The sequence below is a fragment of the Saimiri boliviensis genome, chromosome 9, assembly GCF_048565385.1.
Source record: "Saimiri boliviensis isolate mSaiBol1 chromosome 9, mSaiBol1.pri, whole genome shotgun sequence".
Classification (NCBI taxonomy): Eukaryota; Metazoa; Chordata; class Mammalia; order Primates; family Cebidae; genus Saimiri; species Saimiri boliviensis.
In genome coordinates, this window is record NC_133457.1 from 88,718,609 (window position 1) to 88,738,202 (window position 19,594).

At 38.3% G+C, this 19,594-nt stretch overlaps 1 protein-coding gene across 1 annotated transcript in view; it reads left to right on the forward strand.

The window, feature by feature from the left end:
- Positions 1–19,594, forward strand: part of HAO1 (hydroxyacid oxidase 1) — a 52,492-nt gene that overhangs the window by 24,653 nt on the left and 8,245 nt on the right. The window contains exons 4-5 of the mRNA XM_003933214.4: positions 7,455–7,630; positions 17,987–18,078. Of these exons, the coding sequence (XP_003933263.1) occupies positions 7,455–7,630; positions 17,987–18,078 (268 nt within the window). The remainder of the gene's footprint in view (positions 1–7,454; positions 7,631–17,986; positions 18,079–19,594) is intronic.

A 19,594-nucleotide genomic window follows, 5' to 3' on the forward strand; every position in this document is an offset into this window, starting at 1 on the left:
AAATAAGAGCAATTTTAAAAAGCAACATATTTGATCCCTCATTGTCTACTTCTTTCAGCAATAGTCCTTTCACTGTGGTTCATCCATGGGTCAAGATTGATTCATTAGGCCCGGTGCGGTGGCTCACGCCTGTAGTCCCAGCACTTTTGGAGGCCAAGGCGGGTAGATCACGAGGTCAGGAGTTCAAGACCAGCCTGACCAAGACGGTGAAACCCCGTCTCTATTAAAACTACAAAAACTAGCCAGGCGCAGTGGCAGGTGCCTGTAATCTCAGCTACTCAGGAGGCTGAGGCAGGAGAATTGCTTGAATCTGGGAAACAGAGGTTGTGGTGAACAAGTGTGCCACTGAACTCCAGCCTGGGCGACAGAGTGAGACTCTGTCTCAAAAAAAAAAAAAGCATTCATTCATTCACTCAAATCATTCATCTTATCAAAAACAATATATCACATAATCTGATGTTGAAATATACCGGTTTCATCAGGCCATTCATTTACCCTGTCCACAGCAGTGAATTATTGTCTCTTTCCTGATAGTATATTGGGACTACAATCATCTTGAGTCAAAGCTAGAAACTGTGTGGAAGTCTCTGGGAAAGACCCAACCTCCTTAAACTATCTATACACCTATTTTTGCCATCATGTTTTCCTTCCTTTAGTTGCCACCAAAATGTCCTCTTGGATTTTTCATGTAAATGTCTGATGTCCCTCTATAAGTATTTGAAAAGAGATCAAAATCTTAGTTTTAATGAAGAACATTTTTATGATGGACTCCTACAGCTTCTATCAGAATATGTAAGATGATGAGGAGTGCCTTTCTGGGCACTCAGACCTCATTCCACATAGGCCCTTGCTTATTCTATGTTCGAATTATATTTGGAAAAAAAAATTAAAAGCCAGGGCTAGGAAGATTGAAAAGAGACAAAAGAGTGGAGACAAAAGAAGCCACCTTCTAAAGTATTCAAAAACTAAAAGATCCAAAATCAAATTCACATTCCATATACGGATGAGAATATTTTTGGAAGCCTGGAATTTCATATCTATTACGGTCAGTGCAGAGTGTATCTCACCATGGAAGTTGGTGCATGGTCTTATACAAGTGTCATATAGTTCTGCTGTGGATGTGGCTATGTGAAAATAAACTACTATGCATAAAATCTTGCTGTTGAGCTATGTGTGAATTAGCTGTGTAATGTTACCTTCCTGCTACTACCAGGCTGGTTTAGGATATTATTTCTGCATGTGGCACCAGGAGTAGGCCAATGACAGAAAAAGAAAGTGCTTTCCCTGCCGAACTTGCCAATAAAACTGTTCCACATATCCCAGACTCAAGGTTACCCAAACACCCTGTGTTTAAAGAGAACAAAACAAAAGCCTCTGACATAGTCTTATTCCTTGCCAAATTCATCAGAAAGCTGATGGCTTCAAATTCCCCCAATATAAAACCTGTATTTACATTATTTCTCTATTTTGACTACCTTTTATTTTAAAGACTTTCTAAAATAGTTTTCCACTATCGAGACTTCTTACAGGAAACATTCCTCATTATTTCCCCTTGGCCATTTGAAAAGAAATTTGTTCTTCCTTTTCCTCCATCTCTTAATACTACTACTGCTAACAATAGTAACAACAATAATAAGTACAGTACCGTTTTTTGTTTTGTTTTGTTTTGAACTTAAGACACACTTTCTTGCTCTAGACAGCACAATGTGTTTCACAGAGGCATCTATTTAGACGGGGTGGGGATGACACAGTTGTTAATTCTGGCTGGTACCTCTTGCTTCTTCAGTGCCGGGGCCACTCAATGAGTGGCGGGAAGGTTGATTTGCTTTCTCCCTTTTCTTTTCCTCCTGGGCTCCTTCCCAGATGACGTGAAGGGCCATGAAACAAAGACCCTTTTCAGCCGTCAGTGTGCATAGAACTGGCTGCGGCTCCCTAGCTTGTCACATCTCCGGTCTGAAGATGATCAAATAATGAGCAACACATCCAGGTTATAGGGAACACGGGAAACACCCCACAGCGGGTTGTACCCCAGCCCCTCAGAGTGCACATTGGCGTTGTTTGTCCTAGCGGACTTCGGTGTAGGCCAGTGCCTTCTGGTCAGTTCTTCAGTGGCCCACATTCAGCTCTCAAAGGCAGAGCACACTAATGGGAGGTCCAGGCTTCCGCCTGAGGCCACATGCACCCAAAAAGCTCATCTGTTACAGCCTGATATGAAATCGGTTTCTTTCCGCAACTGACCTGACTCATAGAAGGTGAAGCCTGGCTTTTGAGAAGTGAGGTTTGGCAGGCAAGGGAGGCAGGAAATCCAGAGGAGAATGACTTTGTAAAGCATGGCTCTTTCCAGCCCTTGCTGCTTCCTCTGCCTGGGTGTGGGGGAGGGTCCCGATCGATCTTGGCATCTGGACCCAGCAGGAGTTCAGAGGTTTGGTAGTCTCTGCTTGGTCCATATGCAAAACAGATGTATGCGTATACATTATTAATGGCATGGGGGTTCCTGAAACTGAGAGGAGTAAAGGGATTTCTTATCTGCTCTTGGAAGAAGCAGGGAATGAAGCCAGTTCAGTAGTGATTCCTGAGGCTTTGGGGCAGGAACTTTTTCTTTCTCTGTATCCCCACGGAGATGGTTTATTTACCCTGAATTAAGATTTGGCCCTTCAATGCAGTGCCAAGGCAGTTTAAAGAGAAGAAAAGTAATTTCTGGTCATTGACTAAGATCAAGGCAGATCATGACACTTACCTTTTCTATGATTTGCCCAGCATCATGTTTTCTTAAGCCCAGAAGTGATTTATTGATCACAGTAGCCAGAATATATCAGATTAAAACAGATGGGCCTGCCACTGTCTTCTTAGGTCTCTCATGATTAAAGTGGCCTGCTAGACTCAATGTGAATAGGTCTCTGTGACCTCTGTGTCACTGCCTAGCACTCACATCCTCACCTCGTCTTCCACTCTGGCTTTCCTGCTGTTCTTTCAATATGCCAGGCATGCTGGAACCTTGGAGCCTTTGCACTGGCTGTTCCCTCTGTCTGTAGCATTCATGTCCAGAATCAACACATGACTAATATCCTCACTTCCATTGAGCCTTGACATTAGGAATGGATGTACAAGTCTCTATACTGGGAAACCACAATAAAAATTGATGGTAGAGATGCAAATATGAGCAGCATAACAGGGTAGGGGAGGGCCAGGGAAAAGAGAGATCAGTGAAGGACTTGGTTCATGGCACAATAGCCTCTAAATTCCTTGGTTAGGAAATTGTTCACATCGGTAAGTACGGCAGGACAAAGATGTCCATGAACAAATCCCTGGAACCTGTTACTTTATGTGGCAAAACGGACTTTGCAGAGGTGATTAACTGAAGGGGCTTGAGATGGGAAGATTCTCCTGTTTTATCGCAGTAGGCTTGATGTGATTAAAAGGGTTCCTATAAGAGGGAAGCAAGAGCGTCAGAGTCAAAGAAAGAGATGACATGACAGACGTAGAGATTGGAGTGATGTCAGGAGCCAGAGAAAGCAGGGAGTATTTAGAAGCTGGAAAAGACAAAGGAATAGGGCTTCCCTTAGATTCTCCAGAAGAAATGCAGCCCTGTTAATATCTTGAGGTTTAGTCCAGTGAGACACATTTTAGATTTCTGACGTTTGGAACTGTAATCTAATGCCTTCATGCTATTCTTATTGATGTTGTAACAAATAACCACAAACACAGTTCTACTAATTTCCTCCTCAAGGTAGCGTCTCAATTTTGCCAACACTGGTTAGCATACTTAAAGTTTCATTTTGAGTCTCTGCCAACTCTTATCCCTCTTAATCTGATCTACTTTTTTTCTTGATTTTGTATAGTGTTTATGTTCTGATACACTTTCTAATTTACTTATTGATTATGCTTATCATGGGCAGGGGTTCTTGACTATTTTATTTATCGATACATCCTAAACATTGAAAACATTGGCATGTAGTAGATGCTCAATAAGTGATTGTTGAATCAATCAATAAAACATACTAGAACATATAAGATTTTCCCAATGTAACAAAACTAGTAAGAGGCTGAACCAGGATTAGAACTCAAAATTCATTCCCTGAACGCTTCTTCTAGCAGCCACATTGAGGAAGAAATTACCAGGCTGTGTTCTCAACACAAGCGTTTTCCGAACCGCAGAATCAAAGTCTGGAGGCCCATGTATCAATGTCTGTATTTATGAGAGCCCCTCTTTCCATCTCTTTCTTTTCACATTATGTTAATACTGTAGGTTTTATTGGTCATTTTATTTTTTCATTTCCCAAGACAAAATTATGTGCCTTTATCTTTAATGCTACATTATCAATACCTACAACAGATAATATTATGTATTACTCAATATTCATGATAATTAGTGTTACTGTTGGTTAACAATGTTTAACTTACATTAGCAGTTGTTACTGTTTTTTATGATGCTAAATTACTAACAGCTGAAACACCTTCTATATTAAAATGTATATTTGAGGGCCACTCAAGAGATAATGAGTACTTTACAAAGAAGAAGTCTTGTTTCTTACCTTTGCGTCATTAAACAGATCAGGATTTGCAGAATTAAGCCCTAAGTAATCATGTTATTATTTTGATCTCTCCCCTTTTTCTCCTTATGAAATGAAATACTTTAGTTATCAGAAGCCACTTTAAGTGTTTTTTTTATATATATGTCATAATCCGAATAAAAATAGCATTCATGGAGATTTCTTTCAGAGCCCTTGGTAAAACACTCCATCGTGAGTCTCTGTCAAGATATCTGAAAACTTTTTCTTGGCTTCTGGCTTTGAACAAAGTTTCAGACTAACAACAAGGCTTCATTGTGCACTGAAACTTCTGTAAGGCAACATTCATTCAAGTGTTGATCCGCATTTCACCATCCAAGAATAACAACAGTTATTTATATAATTTTATCCATGTTTCTGTTTTTTCCTATCCATTTCACCCTTTCACCCCACCCCTGCTGAAACCCTGGAGCTTGTTTGGGATGGGGGTGGGGTGCCATGCAGAGTATATACACATACAGATGTTTTTCTTTTTCTTTTCCTGGTCTTGCTATGGGATAGACAGATTGGACTTTTTCTTATTAACAATATTATTTAAAAGTTTGGAATTTATTATAATTTAATCATTTGTAAGTAATGAAATAAGTCTTCATGGTAAGGATATGTTTATTGACCAGAAGTTAGCTTTATTCAAATTAGGGTGACAGAGAGGACGAAGGACTATGAGATAATGTACAAGCGTAAGTGGTTTGACTTAAATAAACACAAAGTCCAGGCATTTCAGCTAAAATCCCCACCAAAGGCCAACCACTAGATGGGCATCCATGTGACTCACTGAAATTTTCTATGATCTTTTATGGCCATCTGAGTCCATGAAACTATAGGACTAACTATTTAAATCCTTATTGAGAAAGCTTTGTCAACAGCTTGGATTGAGTTATATGGGATATGAATTGAGTTATATGGGATATGAACTGTGTTATATGAAATATCAATGTTCACGTCTTTATGATAATATATGCCACCCAAGCTACATAACTAGTTATGTTAGCTAAAATACACTAAAGTGTAAAAAAAAATCACAGTTTTTTCTTAAAGAAAGTCATGACTGTTAAAAATAATTTTAGAATAGTGTGCCTAGGTTCTTCTAGTATGGTATATACATTTTTATATGGCTCCATAATCTTTTCTATACTTAATGACAGAACTAGTGGAGGGAAAGAAAGAGAAGGGACTAAACCAGAGATCAATATACATACAACTATACTTTTACCAAAAAAGGAGATGACTGGCAGGAGAATTAACAGTATACAGAAAAGCAAGGTGAGTCCAGTCACTGTCACTGTCACTGTCAAAGTCACAGTTACTGTCAAAAACAGCCTTTCAGGAGAAGTTTGCAACTGGATTTGGGGCTGTGGGCAGATAAGTCACAGGAATGATTCTATTGTGTACCCTGAAGTCATCCATCTATCTAGCAGTCAGACGTGCAGGCTGAAAAGATGTTGCTCCTAGTGTAGGGAACTGCCAAAATCTAGTCAGGATATTAGGCCAAAAGAAAGGACCTCAGGCATAGGGGAAGCCAGCTGCAGATTCTTAGAAGTGAGTTAGAGAAATACTGGGCTAAGCTGGGTCAGTGAAAATAGGCACACGGGAAGGAAGCAACTCAGTGGTACTATGTCTCGGTTTGGGTTCTCCTAGAAGCTGGCTGTGAGCCTGTGATTTAAGTGCAATTAGTTCATTTGGAAGGTAAAGAGAATACTGTTAAAGGAGTAGGAAACTGAGGCAAAGGAGGGAAGGCATTCAACAAAGGGCATATTACCAGGACAGCTACAGCTGTGGGCAACTTAAGCTTAACCCTGCTGGAAAATTCTGGGAGCTTAGGCAGAATTTATCTCAGAGGTAGTCTACTTAGGGGTGAGGGAGCTGGGGTATTTACACTTCAACATCCGTAATGCTTCCAGTCTGATGTGTGGGTGGTGACTCAGGCCCAGGAGCAAGAACAAAACCACTGGCAGAGAAATGAAGGTATGGATAACTGAAAAGCTCATGATCTTGTCAAACTTGTCTGGAAGATGAGAGAAGTTTGAGTCAGCAGAGAGGTTCAGAGAGAACAACTGAAAGGCGGAGGGAAAGGCAAGAGGTGACAGCTCATCTGCTGAGAAACACTTCCCACTTCTCCCATGCCCACAACCACCACTACCACAATAGCAGGGCAGGAAGGAGTCTACAGGGTCAACAGACACTAGTGTTAACACCTGCTAACTGCAGTTCCAACCTCTTCTAGAATTTCTACAAGGGCATTGTGAGGTTTCCTGAGGTCAGGTACCAAAGCCAGGAAGAAACTGAGATCTGAGCAAAGAGAACAGAATTAGGAACCAAGTCAAGAGACCTAGAATGGTGCCCAAATACTATTAGCTAGTTTTATATTTGAGACAATTCGTTGTGTACCTCTGTTTTTATTTTCTATGGGAATCACAGAGTATCAGTTTTACTTTCTAAGAGTCCTTTAAAGAAAAAATTGTGATAACTTTGGCATATGAAACTCTTTGTAAATTATAAAGCACCATAAAAATGTTTTTAAAATTATGATTAATTTGCATTGCTGGCTGAAAACAGTGTCAACTCTATTGTCTATATACATAAACTGTCTTAAAAAGGAGATGTTTGAATACGGACACTTCTTTTTTCTTGAAACGTAATTGTTTGTATAAACACAGGCTAAGGTATAAAATAAACTTTCGGTCACTGATTAAGACCACTAGAGTGTCACATTTAGTCTACAGTCCTACATCAAAATATGGAAAATATGTATGAAATTGACTTATAGATGAATGAGGAGTGAACAGCCAATTGATTTGAAAAGGGTAACTTTTTTCATTGAATGAATAATTGGAAAGATATTTCTAACTTTGGCAAGTTTCTCATTTTATGCATCTCTCATTTTAGGATGAAAAATTTTGAAAGCAGTGCTTTATCATTTTCTCCTGAGGAAAATTTTGGAGACGACAGTGGACTTGCTGCATATGTGGCTAAAGCAATAGACCCATCTATCAACTGGGAAGATATCAAATGGCTGAGAAGACTGACATCACTGCCAATTGTTGCAAAGGGCATTTTGAGAGGTTCGTTTATTTCTCCACTTGAATTCACACCAATTTTATGATCCTTTGTGGATATGGTCATAATATTCTTAAAGGAAAATAAGGAAAAATTAACATGGATATCGAGAGAGATTCCAATTCTCAATTCTCTCTTTTCATGTTAGTGAATACATATCTCTTCATTCTTAAATATTCTGAAGCAGAGCTAAACTCTCATGAAGTAGGAAGTTAGCTTTTTACAGACACCTTTAAACAATGGTTTCACTTCCTTTACTTGCATCCATGTTGTCATCCATGATTATTAGTGCTACTTACTGTGGCAGCATTCAACTGTGGGGACTAAATAGTATTAACCAGAAGGTTCTGTGCTGTTCATTTATTTATTCATTCATCCATTCTCTTATTCACTCCCTCACTCATTCAATCCATAAACATCATACTTAGTGTGTGCCAATATTTTTTTAAAAAATAAAATAATTTCAGATCCTTGGATAAAAAGACAGTGTATTTTGTAGAAAACAAGCATTTTGTGTCCAATAAAATGTTATATAGAAATCCATGCAATGTAAGGGTGTGGCTCAAACAAGAATATGGACAATTATATAAGAGTGGGTTAGAAAACACTTTTCAAAATGAAAGTTGATGCTTGAGTTTTTTGCCATGATATCAAGCCAGTAAACTCTATTTCAGACCGAAGTATTGGCAGAATAAAGCAATTATGCTTAATGAAAAACAAGCCATTTAGAGAATTTGGACTTCAAAGTGGCTGAGAACTACTGAAGTGTCTCAATTAGAGAAGCAACCTCATCAGTTAAGCATTTTAGAGAAATCATGCTTTGCACAATGGACCTAATTGATGGAGGTGTCAAAATTGTGGTCAGGGAAGACATTTAGAAACTGCTGTTGCCCAGAAAAGAGATAATTGTAGCGATAACCTAGAGTAATGGCAGGGAGGGGACTGAGAAGGTATAATTAAATTAGAAAATTAAGACAGTTAATCATAGAGATGGCCCAGGGGAACTGGCTTTAAAACATTAAGGAAGAGTAAAATTTTAGTCTTATTTCATAATTGTTTCAAATAAGGAACAAAGATAAGAAGGAGGTCATTTTATTTTTTAGCCACCTTTTCAATTTAGGATTTCCAATGTGTATCATTTTCTATAACTTTCTCCCTTAAGATATGATGCAAATCAGTTGAATTAGATTTACTATCACATGTTACGTTGAAAAATATTTTGATTTCTAGAACTTCATTCTGTTATCACTTTAGCTAGGACCACTGCTACCACCACCACCACCACCACCACCATCACCACCATAACCACAATCTCCATCACCAACTCCATAATAAGGACAACTGCTGCCACTTATACCACCACCAGTGCTATTATCACCACTCCCAATACCGCCATGACCGCCACCACCACCATCACTGCCACCACCACCAGAACCACAACCACCATCAACACCACAGTTACCTGAACAACCACCACCAACCACCACTACTGTAACCACCACCACCACCAACACCACCATTACTAGGACAACCACCACCACCACCATCACCACCACCTCCCTTTTCTTCTCATCCATATGGATTCCTGGCTTGTTTCTAAATGTTTTTTGTGACATTTTACACTTATTAGATAGCCCAAATATTTACTTACTGAACTTCTTGATAAAAACTACGAGTTTCTAATTAGAGAAAGTTCAAAAACCAAGAGAAGGAGAGATGGGGGCATGTGACATTTAAAGGGAAATAACTTATTTATACATGTACAGTTTACATTGTCTAGTTTTCTGTAACTATTTGGTTCATTTATTTAACAAACAAGAACCATCTCTATGACAACAATTGCACCAAGGAACACATATGCTCAATCTGGATCTGAAGGGAGTGGTGGCAGGGTCAGTTCTGGGAAATCCACTTTTCTCCATTTCACAGGTCCTCATCAAGAAGTCACATGGATTGACTGAGAGTCACCCATCTTTTTTCATTTTCCTTTTACAGAAAAGTGCAGGTTATGTTTGCAGGAACATGAAATCATGAGCAACTGGAAAGATCACTACCAAACATCTGACCATTTCACCATTTTAAGAATTGTATTTTAATGAATGCAAATTGGAATGCAAGATATAATCTCTTACTGTGGTTAAACTGCCCTTGGAGAACTGCAATTCTAGCTCCAAACGTGTGCTTGAGACAGGATTTGGTCTTCATCAGAACTCGTATTAGCGAACAAATGGCTTTTCTGAGCAAAGGCAGAGTGCTTTCTAGAGCTTTTTTTTCCTTTTTCTTTTAATTTTTTTCAGTTAGGCTGTCTTGCTTCTATTGCAGCTTTTTGTTTCTGAGAAACTTTTCTCTAGTTAGCTCTTCATATACAGGCATACCTCAGAGATAACTGCAGATTCAGTTCCGACCACCCCAATAAAGCAAGTCACATAGATTTTTTGACTTCCCAGTGCATATTAAAGTTACGTTTTCACTATACTGTGGACTATTTTGTATAAGAAAATACATATACTACCTTAATTGGAAAATATCATACTCCTAAAAAATGCCAATGATCATCTGATCCTTCAGGGAGTTGTCTTTTTGCTGGTGGAGGGTCTTTCCTAGATGCTGCTGGCTGCTGACTGATCGGAGTTCTGGTTGCTGAAGGTTTAGGGTGGCTGTGGTAATTTCTTAAAATAAGACAATGAAGTTTATTGCATTGATTAACCTTTCCTTTTAGGAAACATTTCTCTGTACCATGAGAAGCATTTTACCCACAATACAACTTTTTCAACACTGGAGTCAATCCTCTCAAATTGCTGCTGCTTTATCTGTGAAGTTTCTGTAAAATTCTAAATTATTTGTTTTTATTTCAGCAATGTTCACAGCATCCTCATGAGGAGTTGATTTCATCCCAATAAACCACTTTATTTGTTCATTCATAAGAAGAAACTCTTCAGCCATTTAAGTTTTATCACAATTGCAGCAATTTAGTCACAACTTCAGGCTCCACATCTAATTCAGTTCTCTCACTGTTTCTGTCACATCTGCAGTGACTTTCTCCACTGTAGTCTTGAACTCAAAGTCATCCACGAGGGTTGGAATCAACATCTTTCAAATTCCTGTTAATGTTGATATTTTGATCTCCTCCCATAAATCACAAATGTTCCTAATAGCATCTAGGATGGTGAATCCTTTCCAGAAAGTTTTCAGCTTATTTTGCTCAGATTCATCAGAGGAATCACTAACTATAGCAGCTATAATCTTATGAAATATATTCTTAAATAATAAGACTTGAAAGTCAAAATTACTCCTTGATCCATGGGCTGTGGAATGGAGGTTGTGTTAATAGGCATGAAAACACCACTAATCTTTTTGTGTTTTTCCACCAGAGCTCTTGAATCACTAGGTGTACTGTCCATGAGCAGTGATATTTTGAAAGAAATCTTTTATTTTGGGAGCAGTAGGTCTCAACAGTGGGCTTAACATATTTAGCAAACCACGCTGTAAATAGATGTGCTGCCATCCAGACTTTGTTGTTTTATTTATAGAGCTCAGACAGAGTAGATTTAGTATAAATCCTAGGATTATACTAAATCAGCATAGTATTTAGTATACTATTATATACTATAACATATAGTATAACTGTTTAGTATAAAAGCCCTAGGATTTTTGAAATGGTAAAAGAGCATTGCCTTCAGGTTAAAGTCACCAGCTGCCTTAGCCTGTAACAAGAGAGTCAGCCTGTCTTTTGTGGCTTTGAAGCCATGTGTTGACTTCTCCTCTCTAGCTATTAAAGTCCTAGATGGCACCTTCTTTCAATATGAGGAAGGCTTGTTTGGAAGAAGATGCCATACAGCCTGTTTCATCTACATTAAAAATATGTTGTTCGATGTAGCCACCTCCATCAATTTTCCTAGCTAGATATCCTGGATAACTTGCGGCAGCTTTTCCATCAGCACTCAGCTGCTTCATCTTCACTTCCATGTTATGGAGATGGCTCCTTTCTTTAAGCCTCAGTAACCAACCTCTGCTAGCTTCAAGATTTTTTTTCTGCAGCTTCCTCACCTTTCTCAGCCTTTATAGAGTTGAAGAGAGGTCGGGTGTTGCTCTGGGTTAGGCTTTGGTTTAAGGGAGTGTGGTGACTGGTTTCACCATCTATCCAGAACACTCAGACTTTCTCTATCAGCAATAAGGCTGCTTTGCTTTCTTGTCATTCCTGTGTTCACTAAAGTAGCAACTTTAATTTCCTTTAAGAACTTTTTCTTTGCATTCACAACCTAGCTGTTTGGCACAAGGAGCCTACCTTTTTTTTTGTTCTAGCTTGGCTTCTGACATACCTTCCTCACTAAGCTTAATCATTTCCGCTTTTTGATTTAAAATGAGAGGTATGTGACTCTTCCTTGAGAGCTTAGATACCATTTTAGAGTTATTAATTGGCCTGACTTCAATATTGTTGTTTCTCGGGGAATAGGGAGGCCTGAGGAGAAGGAGAGATATGGGTGAATGGCCAGTGAGTGGAGCAGTCAGAACACACACATTCATGAATTAAGTTCCCCGTTTTAAATGTGATGGTTCATGGCACCCCCAAACAATTACAATAGTAACATCAAAGATTACCGATCACAGATCAACCATAACAGATGTAACAATTACGAAAAAGTTTGAAATAGAATGAGAATTACCAAACTGTGACACAGGTATACGAAGTGAGCATGTGCTGTCAGAAAAATAGTGCTGATACATTTGCTTAATGCAGGGTTGCCACAAACCTTCAATTTCTAGAAAACTCAGTATCTGAAAATTGCTATAAAGCAAAGTGCAATAAAACCAGGTATGCCTGTATATATTGTTCAAGGTACTCTAAAAAATATTCGCTTAATATTTTTAAAATTGCTGTCATGTGTCTGGGATTTAGTTATTACACTCCCCTAAATCAGAACAGAGTCTAGGCCAAAAGTTCCAAGGGTTTGAAGTTTGAGCTCCAATCTTGAGTACTGGCATTTCACTTGGGTATTTTAAATTAAATATGGAAATAAAATATTAATAGGATAGCAAACAGTGCCACTGCCCATTGACGACTGTGTTTCTCATTTAATGAACTTAATGGCAAGTTCACAAATATGGAACACCACACTCTAAAAGTCTAAGAAGTAATAAAAATATCCAAGATTCATAAACATTTTGCTAAGTGGTTATATTTTGACCCTTTCATTAAGGCAAAATTGCTTTTCTCTCTGTGTTAAAATAAAATGTAAAACTGTGGACAAGGCTGAATAAGCAGCTAATAAAAGGGGCTTATATCCGGTTATAAATTACCCTTATTGTCTTTGCTTCTCTAGAAACTCACAATCCTATCCTCTGAGTAAATAATTCTGTCATGCTCCCTATATTCCCAGTACTACCTACAGAATATGAAAAACCACTTGAAATGATGGTGGAAAACAGACTGTTACTTAAGAAGCATTTAATTCAAATGGGAGGCACTTTATTATTGTAATCCTGACTAGGATGAAACTGTTATAAACAGAACTCAAATAGATTTGCCAAACGCATCCTGCAAACAAATCTTTCTCCACCTACTCATCTTCTTAGTTTATACTCCCTGCACCATCAGAGGAAAATAGTAATAATCATTAATATTTGTCTGAGTGTTCCACATGTGTCAGGCACTTTCTAAACGCACATTCAACTCATTTAATCCACAAGCTAATCACATGTGGATCAGCATCCTCGTTTTCTGGTTTAGGACAATGATGCACAGAGAAGTTAAGTAACTTGCCACTTATACAGAAAGCAGACAGCAGATGTGGGATTTAGGTCCAGGTGGTCGAGTGACTTAGCCTAAGCAGTGAATCACTTCTTCCTCCTTTACGGGATTTGTTTATTGATAATATTTGATTTCTCATGATGCAAGATGTAGCTACATAGTGGAAGACATAGGAATATAAACTGGAGAACTAACATATGCTCAGTTATGAAGTTCAAAAATACCACTGTCTATGTTTTTTAAGTGTTTTTTTTACATTTGACTTGAAGTTTAGTATCATGTACATAACTAGATAACCAGAGCAAATCACACCAATTCTGAATATAATTTTATACTATTTACAAGGTTATTTATGATGACACCTAGATTTTAAAAATAAATACCATGTTATGTCTCTTAGGACAGGTCAGCTCATGGAAACATTAAAGGTGAGCTGTGCAATATGGTAGCTACTAGCCATATGTGGCTGTGTAAGTTAATGAAAATGAAATAAAGGCAAAATTCCAGTCTCTTAGTCACACTGCCACATTTCAGTTGCTCAATGGCTACACGAGTAGTGGTTCTGTATGATGGAACTGCAGAGATCTGGAACATTTTTATTATCACAGAACGTTCTATGGTAGTGTGTTAAGGCCCTATCTTTAGAGAACCATTTATATATGTTTGAAATGAAAGTGTATTGGGCTTCTGGTTTAAAATGATGGATGGAGTAAACATGAACCCTCTCATTAAAGCCAAGACCTCATTGAAATTAAAGTACAGAAATAAAAATATGTATACACCAATGACGGCAAAGCAAAGGAGTATGAGGTGCGGAAACAGCAGATACATTTTAAGAAACTTTTGAAAGCCTGTTAATAGCAGGAAAACATAAAGAAAACTATACCTCAAGATAGGCTTTCAGGAAATCCTGGAGGAGCTAGGGGTAGATTATGTAATGGAATGCTTGAGAGGCTGTAGGTATACAGTCTGCAAGGATGGCAGAGGGGGTAATGAAGACTAAATGAAAGGGGACTGACCGTAGATCAATGTGGGAAGCTATCGTGCCTGCCAGAAAACGTGCTCCCACCCCACTTTGTTTGCAACAGTGGACACTTGGCATGGACTTCTCAGTAAGAAAGTAGCTGATCCTGTCTAAAGAAATGAATGAATGGCTGGGACCAAATATGGGTGGGTGGCATTTCCAATATGACATGATGCTGTCCTCTTCCCGACACTTGAGGAGCTCACAGTCTAATTGCCTCTTAGTTGACATTTCCTGCCTTTTCGCACATGAACTTCCAAGAAAGAATTTCCACTGCAGGCAAGGACTTGGCAAGAACAAAACTAATTTACAAAACAGCACAGCTCCTCAATCTTTCTTCCCTAAATATAAATGGAAAATTTAGCATCACTAGGCATATCAGAAACACCAAAACATAAAAAAAATCAAGATGAATCTATAGAAAAGTTGATCCCAGGAAAAAGAGATAAAATAAGAAAAAAAACTTTTAAAAATCCAAATGATAGACTCAAAGAAGTTGAAAATATATATAAATAGGAAGAGTCTGCCATGAAAAGAAAGGTAGAGCATAAAGAAGAGTTCCCAATGATTAGAAAAATGACTTCTGACTTTTTTAATATAGAGAAAATCAAGCATAAAAAGGGGCTCTCAAGGATTAAAAACGTGATTGCTGAAATGACTGAATGGCTGAGCAATAAAGTCAATGACATTTCCCAAAAGGTAAAACAATGAGAACAGTAAGATAAGTAGAAAGAAAAGATTATTACATGAATGTACATGAAGACCACTTTAAAATGTCCAGTATCCTACTGATAGTAGTTTCAGATAGAAAAGTAAAAGAAAGAGGCCTGGAGGAAGTTATTAAAGACCAATAATTTCTGAAAGCTGGTGATGTAAGTCATTAGAATGAGAAAACAAATCACAACTTATCACATTCCTTATAAAATTTCAGAAAAATACTGTGTATAAGAGAGAAAATAAACATAAAACTGCTTACTTATAAAAGAATTCAAATCAAACTGGTGTCAGTCTTTGCGTTAGCAATGGATACTAGAAGGCAATGGACTGATGTCTTTAAGTTCTCAGGCAAATGGTTTTTCCACCTAGATTATTATACTCAATCCAATTATCATGCACACACCAGAGAAGCTATTTAGGTAGTCTGTAAGTTTACCTCCCTTGGATTCTTTTTAAGAAAGTTACAAAGGAATATACTTCAAACAATGAGAATATACACCAAACGAGGGCATACTCAGACTACAAGATACTCAACTCAGAAAGAATAAAACCATCATTCTCAGCAAACTGACACAAGAGCAGAAAATCAAACACTGCATGTTCTCACTCATAGAACGGTGTTTAACAATGAAAACACATGGACACAGGGAGGGGAGCACTACACACTGGGGTCTGTGGAGGGAAATAGGGGAGGGACAGCAGGGGGTGGGGAGTTGGGAAGAGATAGCATGGGGAGAAATGCCAGATATAGGTGATAGGGAAGAAGGCAGCAAATCATACTGCCACGAGTGTACCTATGCAACAATCTTGCATGTTCTTCACATGAGCCCCCAAACCTAAAATGCAATTTAAAAAAAGAGCAAACTCAAAGCTGAAGACAGACATTACGTCTTGTGAGTAGCCACAACGAATGGAGCAGGAAGGCAGAGGGCTCCAGGGGTTATCTCCAGGGGGAGAATAAGGTGACCTAATAGGTTAGATCAAAGAATTGAAAAGTTTGAAGAACTTGATGATGTTCTGAAGTCTCACAATAAATGGAAAAAAGAGAAGAAAGGCAATTAGAAATCTGGAAAAAGAAAGCTGCATTATAAAATAGGTAGGGTCCAAATATTAAGCAACAATGAAATGTAAAGTATTAAGCAATTCACGGGGTGGGAAAAAAGTCATCTTTTCATCTGGAGCCTAGGGCTTTTCCCCCAGGAGTGGCTCAGAAGTTACCAATGAAATCTCATGAAATATAATGCATGCTTGAATTAAAACAGAGAGTGAAAAACAATCTAACAGAAACATTAGATCTTATATTTAACGTAAATAAGTATAGATTATTAACTATGTAGGAGTTTACAACAAAATGTGTAACAAAACACAGGCTCACAAATGAATAGATAAAATACAAACTAGTTGGTAAACACTGGAAATTCATATACCAGATAATCTTTTGTACTATTTCATTGCATTTTAGAGTTTGTAGTAGGATTCCTTAAAGATGAATTCTCAAATAGCAATAATTATAATACTATGATATCCCAGTCAGTTTAGGATGCCATAACAAACTACCACAGACTGGGTTGCTTAAACAACAGAATTTTATTTTCTCACAACTCTGGAGGTGGGAAGTCTGGGTTCAGGGTCCTGGTGTGGATGGTTTCTGGTGAGGGCTCTCCCCATAGGTTGCAGGCTGCTGCCTTTCTGCCTGTGTGCTCACATGATCTCTTCTTTGTGCAAGCACGCACACACACACACACACACACACACACACACACACACAGAGAGAGAGAGAGAGAGAGAGAGAGAGAGAGAGAGCTCAGAGCTCTGTGCTGTCTCTTCATATAAGGGCACAAATCTCCTTACAAGGGACCAACCCTCATGACCTAATCTTGTCCTAATTACCGCCCAAAGATCCCATCTCCAAATGCCATCACACTAGGGCTCAGGGCTTCAACATATAAATTTGGAGAGGAAACATATTCAGTCTATAACATATAGGTTTAAAATTTTCACATACCTATAATTTTAGAAGACAAGTATCACCATCATCATTTGAAAAAAATAAGAATAGTTTAAAAAATAGGATTCTATAAAACAAAGTTTGGAAAATGATAGCATATACTTTAAAAAATAATTAAAATTACAGATTTTCTGCTTATCTTTTAAAATTATTCATAGTCAAGTCTGCCTATTATCTCCACTACTGAATGTGTAGATATTAGCAATGACCTATACCCATTTGCTTACGTTTCCAAGGCCTGATTTTTACTACACTCTTGAACCAGCTGGTTTTGCTTAATATTGCACGTTGAACGTTAAACCTGAGAACCAGTGTTGTTTTCATGATTCTTTTAGAAAATGGTTTCTTTCTGGAGCAAACATATATTTAATTATAGAACAATGGTACTTAAAATAGTTACTAAAGCTATAACAACTTTGTATTAAAGATTATTTTTAGAAATAGGTTTGTTCACTGCCTGTTACATTTAAAATGCTTGCCATTTTTATGTTATTTTATGCTATCTAAATTGTCAAGGAATAATTCTGCTAAATGATAAAGTGGTATGATCTTATTAATTAAAAATATTTAGCAAAAATACACCCGTGTAAAGATAATATGCTTTATGTCAATGTATTATCTATTGATACTTTTATTTTACAATTAAATTGCTATAAGTAATAACATTTGTTTTTTTCATTGGCCAAGAAAACTAACACTAATATTCTAACAGTAACCCTAGGGTATACCGTTATGGTAAAAGTATTGACCAAGGTATGCATGTGGGAATCAGCCTCCCTTTGACTGGAATGTGGAGGCTTCTAAACTCAAGCCTCCTGTTAAGTTATATAGTTTTCCTAAGATGCTTGTTTTACTCTCTCCAGGTGATGATGCCAGGGAGGCTGTTAAACATGGCTTGAATGGGATCTTGGTGTCGAATCATGGGGCTCGACAACTTGATGGGGTGCCAGCCACTGTGAGTTTTTGCAAACACTGAGATTTCCCTTTGGAGTTCCCATTTCCATCACTGTGTTCCTATCTTTATGTCTGCCTCCTCTGTGTACATACTTTCTGTGATCATTCAAGGTGAAATAGGTGCAAATATGTGAGATCTTGGATTTTAAGTTTAGTGGCACCTAACTACCCAAATTATGTTTTATTATTATTAATAATTATTATAAATTATATATAATAATTATTAAACATTTATGTTTAATTAGCCAAGTACATTTATTTGTAACCTATGAAAGTCCCTGTTAAATAAGGAGACATTTGTAGGCAGGGATTATTCTGGCATTCATAGATACATCAATAAGTATGTAAACCGGAGTATGAAAGAAAGGATTATGCCATGAATGTTCAAAGAAGTGAGCTAACAGAGAATTGTGGGAATGCAAAGGCTTTGGTAGAATTTGAGATCATCAGTACAACTGAGGCAAGAAATCAGGTGGAGGGACCTATTGGAATTTCCTGTGGGGTGGGGCTTGAAAAGCTACAGAGAAAGGGTGGGGAGGTGGGAAAAGGAGAAAAGGGCTTAGACCCGGGTGAGGGGAAGGGAGCTGCAAATAGCCTAGTCTGGCTGAGTTGTGAACCACCTTGGCTGTGCATTGGAATCACCTGGGGAGCTTTCAAGAATCCTGCTCTGCTCCCCAGATCAATTTATGAGAATCTCTGTTTGGGGCTTAGCGGTATATACAGGCAGTAGCATTTTTTTTAAAGCTATCAGGAGATTCCAATGTGCAGCTTTAGTTTTTATACATTGGGGTTGGAAAATCAGAGTCCAGAATCTAGGTATAAAAGTGAACTAAACTGGCCTAAATAGTGTGGGACTAGGGCCGGGTGCGGTGGCTGACGCCTGTAATCCCAGCACTTTTTGATGCCGAGGCGGGTGGATCACGAGGTAAAGAGATCGAGACCATCCTGGCTATGGTGAAATCCCGTCTCTACTAAAGGTACAAAAATTAGCTGGGTGTGGTGGCGCACGCCGGTGGTCCCAGCTACTCAGGAGGTTGAGGCGGAAGAATCGCTTGAATGTGGGAGGAAGAGGTTGCAGTGAGCTGAGATTGTACCACTGCACTCCAGCCTGGCAACAAAGCAAGACTCTCAAAAAAAAAAAAAAAAAAAAAAGTGTGGGACTGAATTAGAACTATATTGAAGAGCAATTAGACCCCAAAGAGCCTAAAGCCAAAAAAACCAACAGAGGCACTTGGGGCAGATTTTAAGAGCTTTCCCTCAGAAGTGGGTGTTGAACAATGAGAATACGTGGACAAAGGGAGGGGAACATCACACATTGGGGCCGGTTAGGGGGTGGGGAGCTAGGCTAGGGCTAGTAGCGGGGTGGGGGGCTAGGGGAAGAATAATACTAGGAGAAATACCTAATGTAGATGATGGGGTGATGGATGCAGCAAACCACCATGGCACATGTATACCTATATAACAAACCTGCACATTCTGCACATGTACCCCAGAACTTAAAGTATAATAAAAATAAA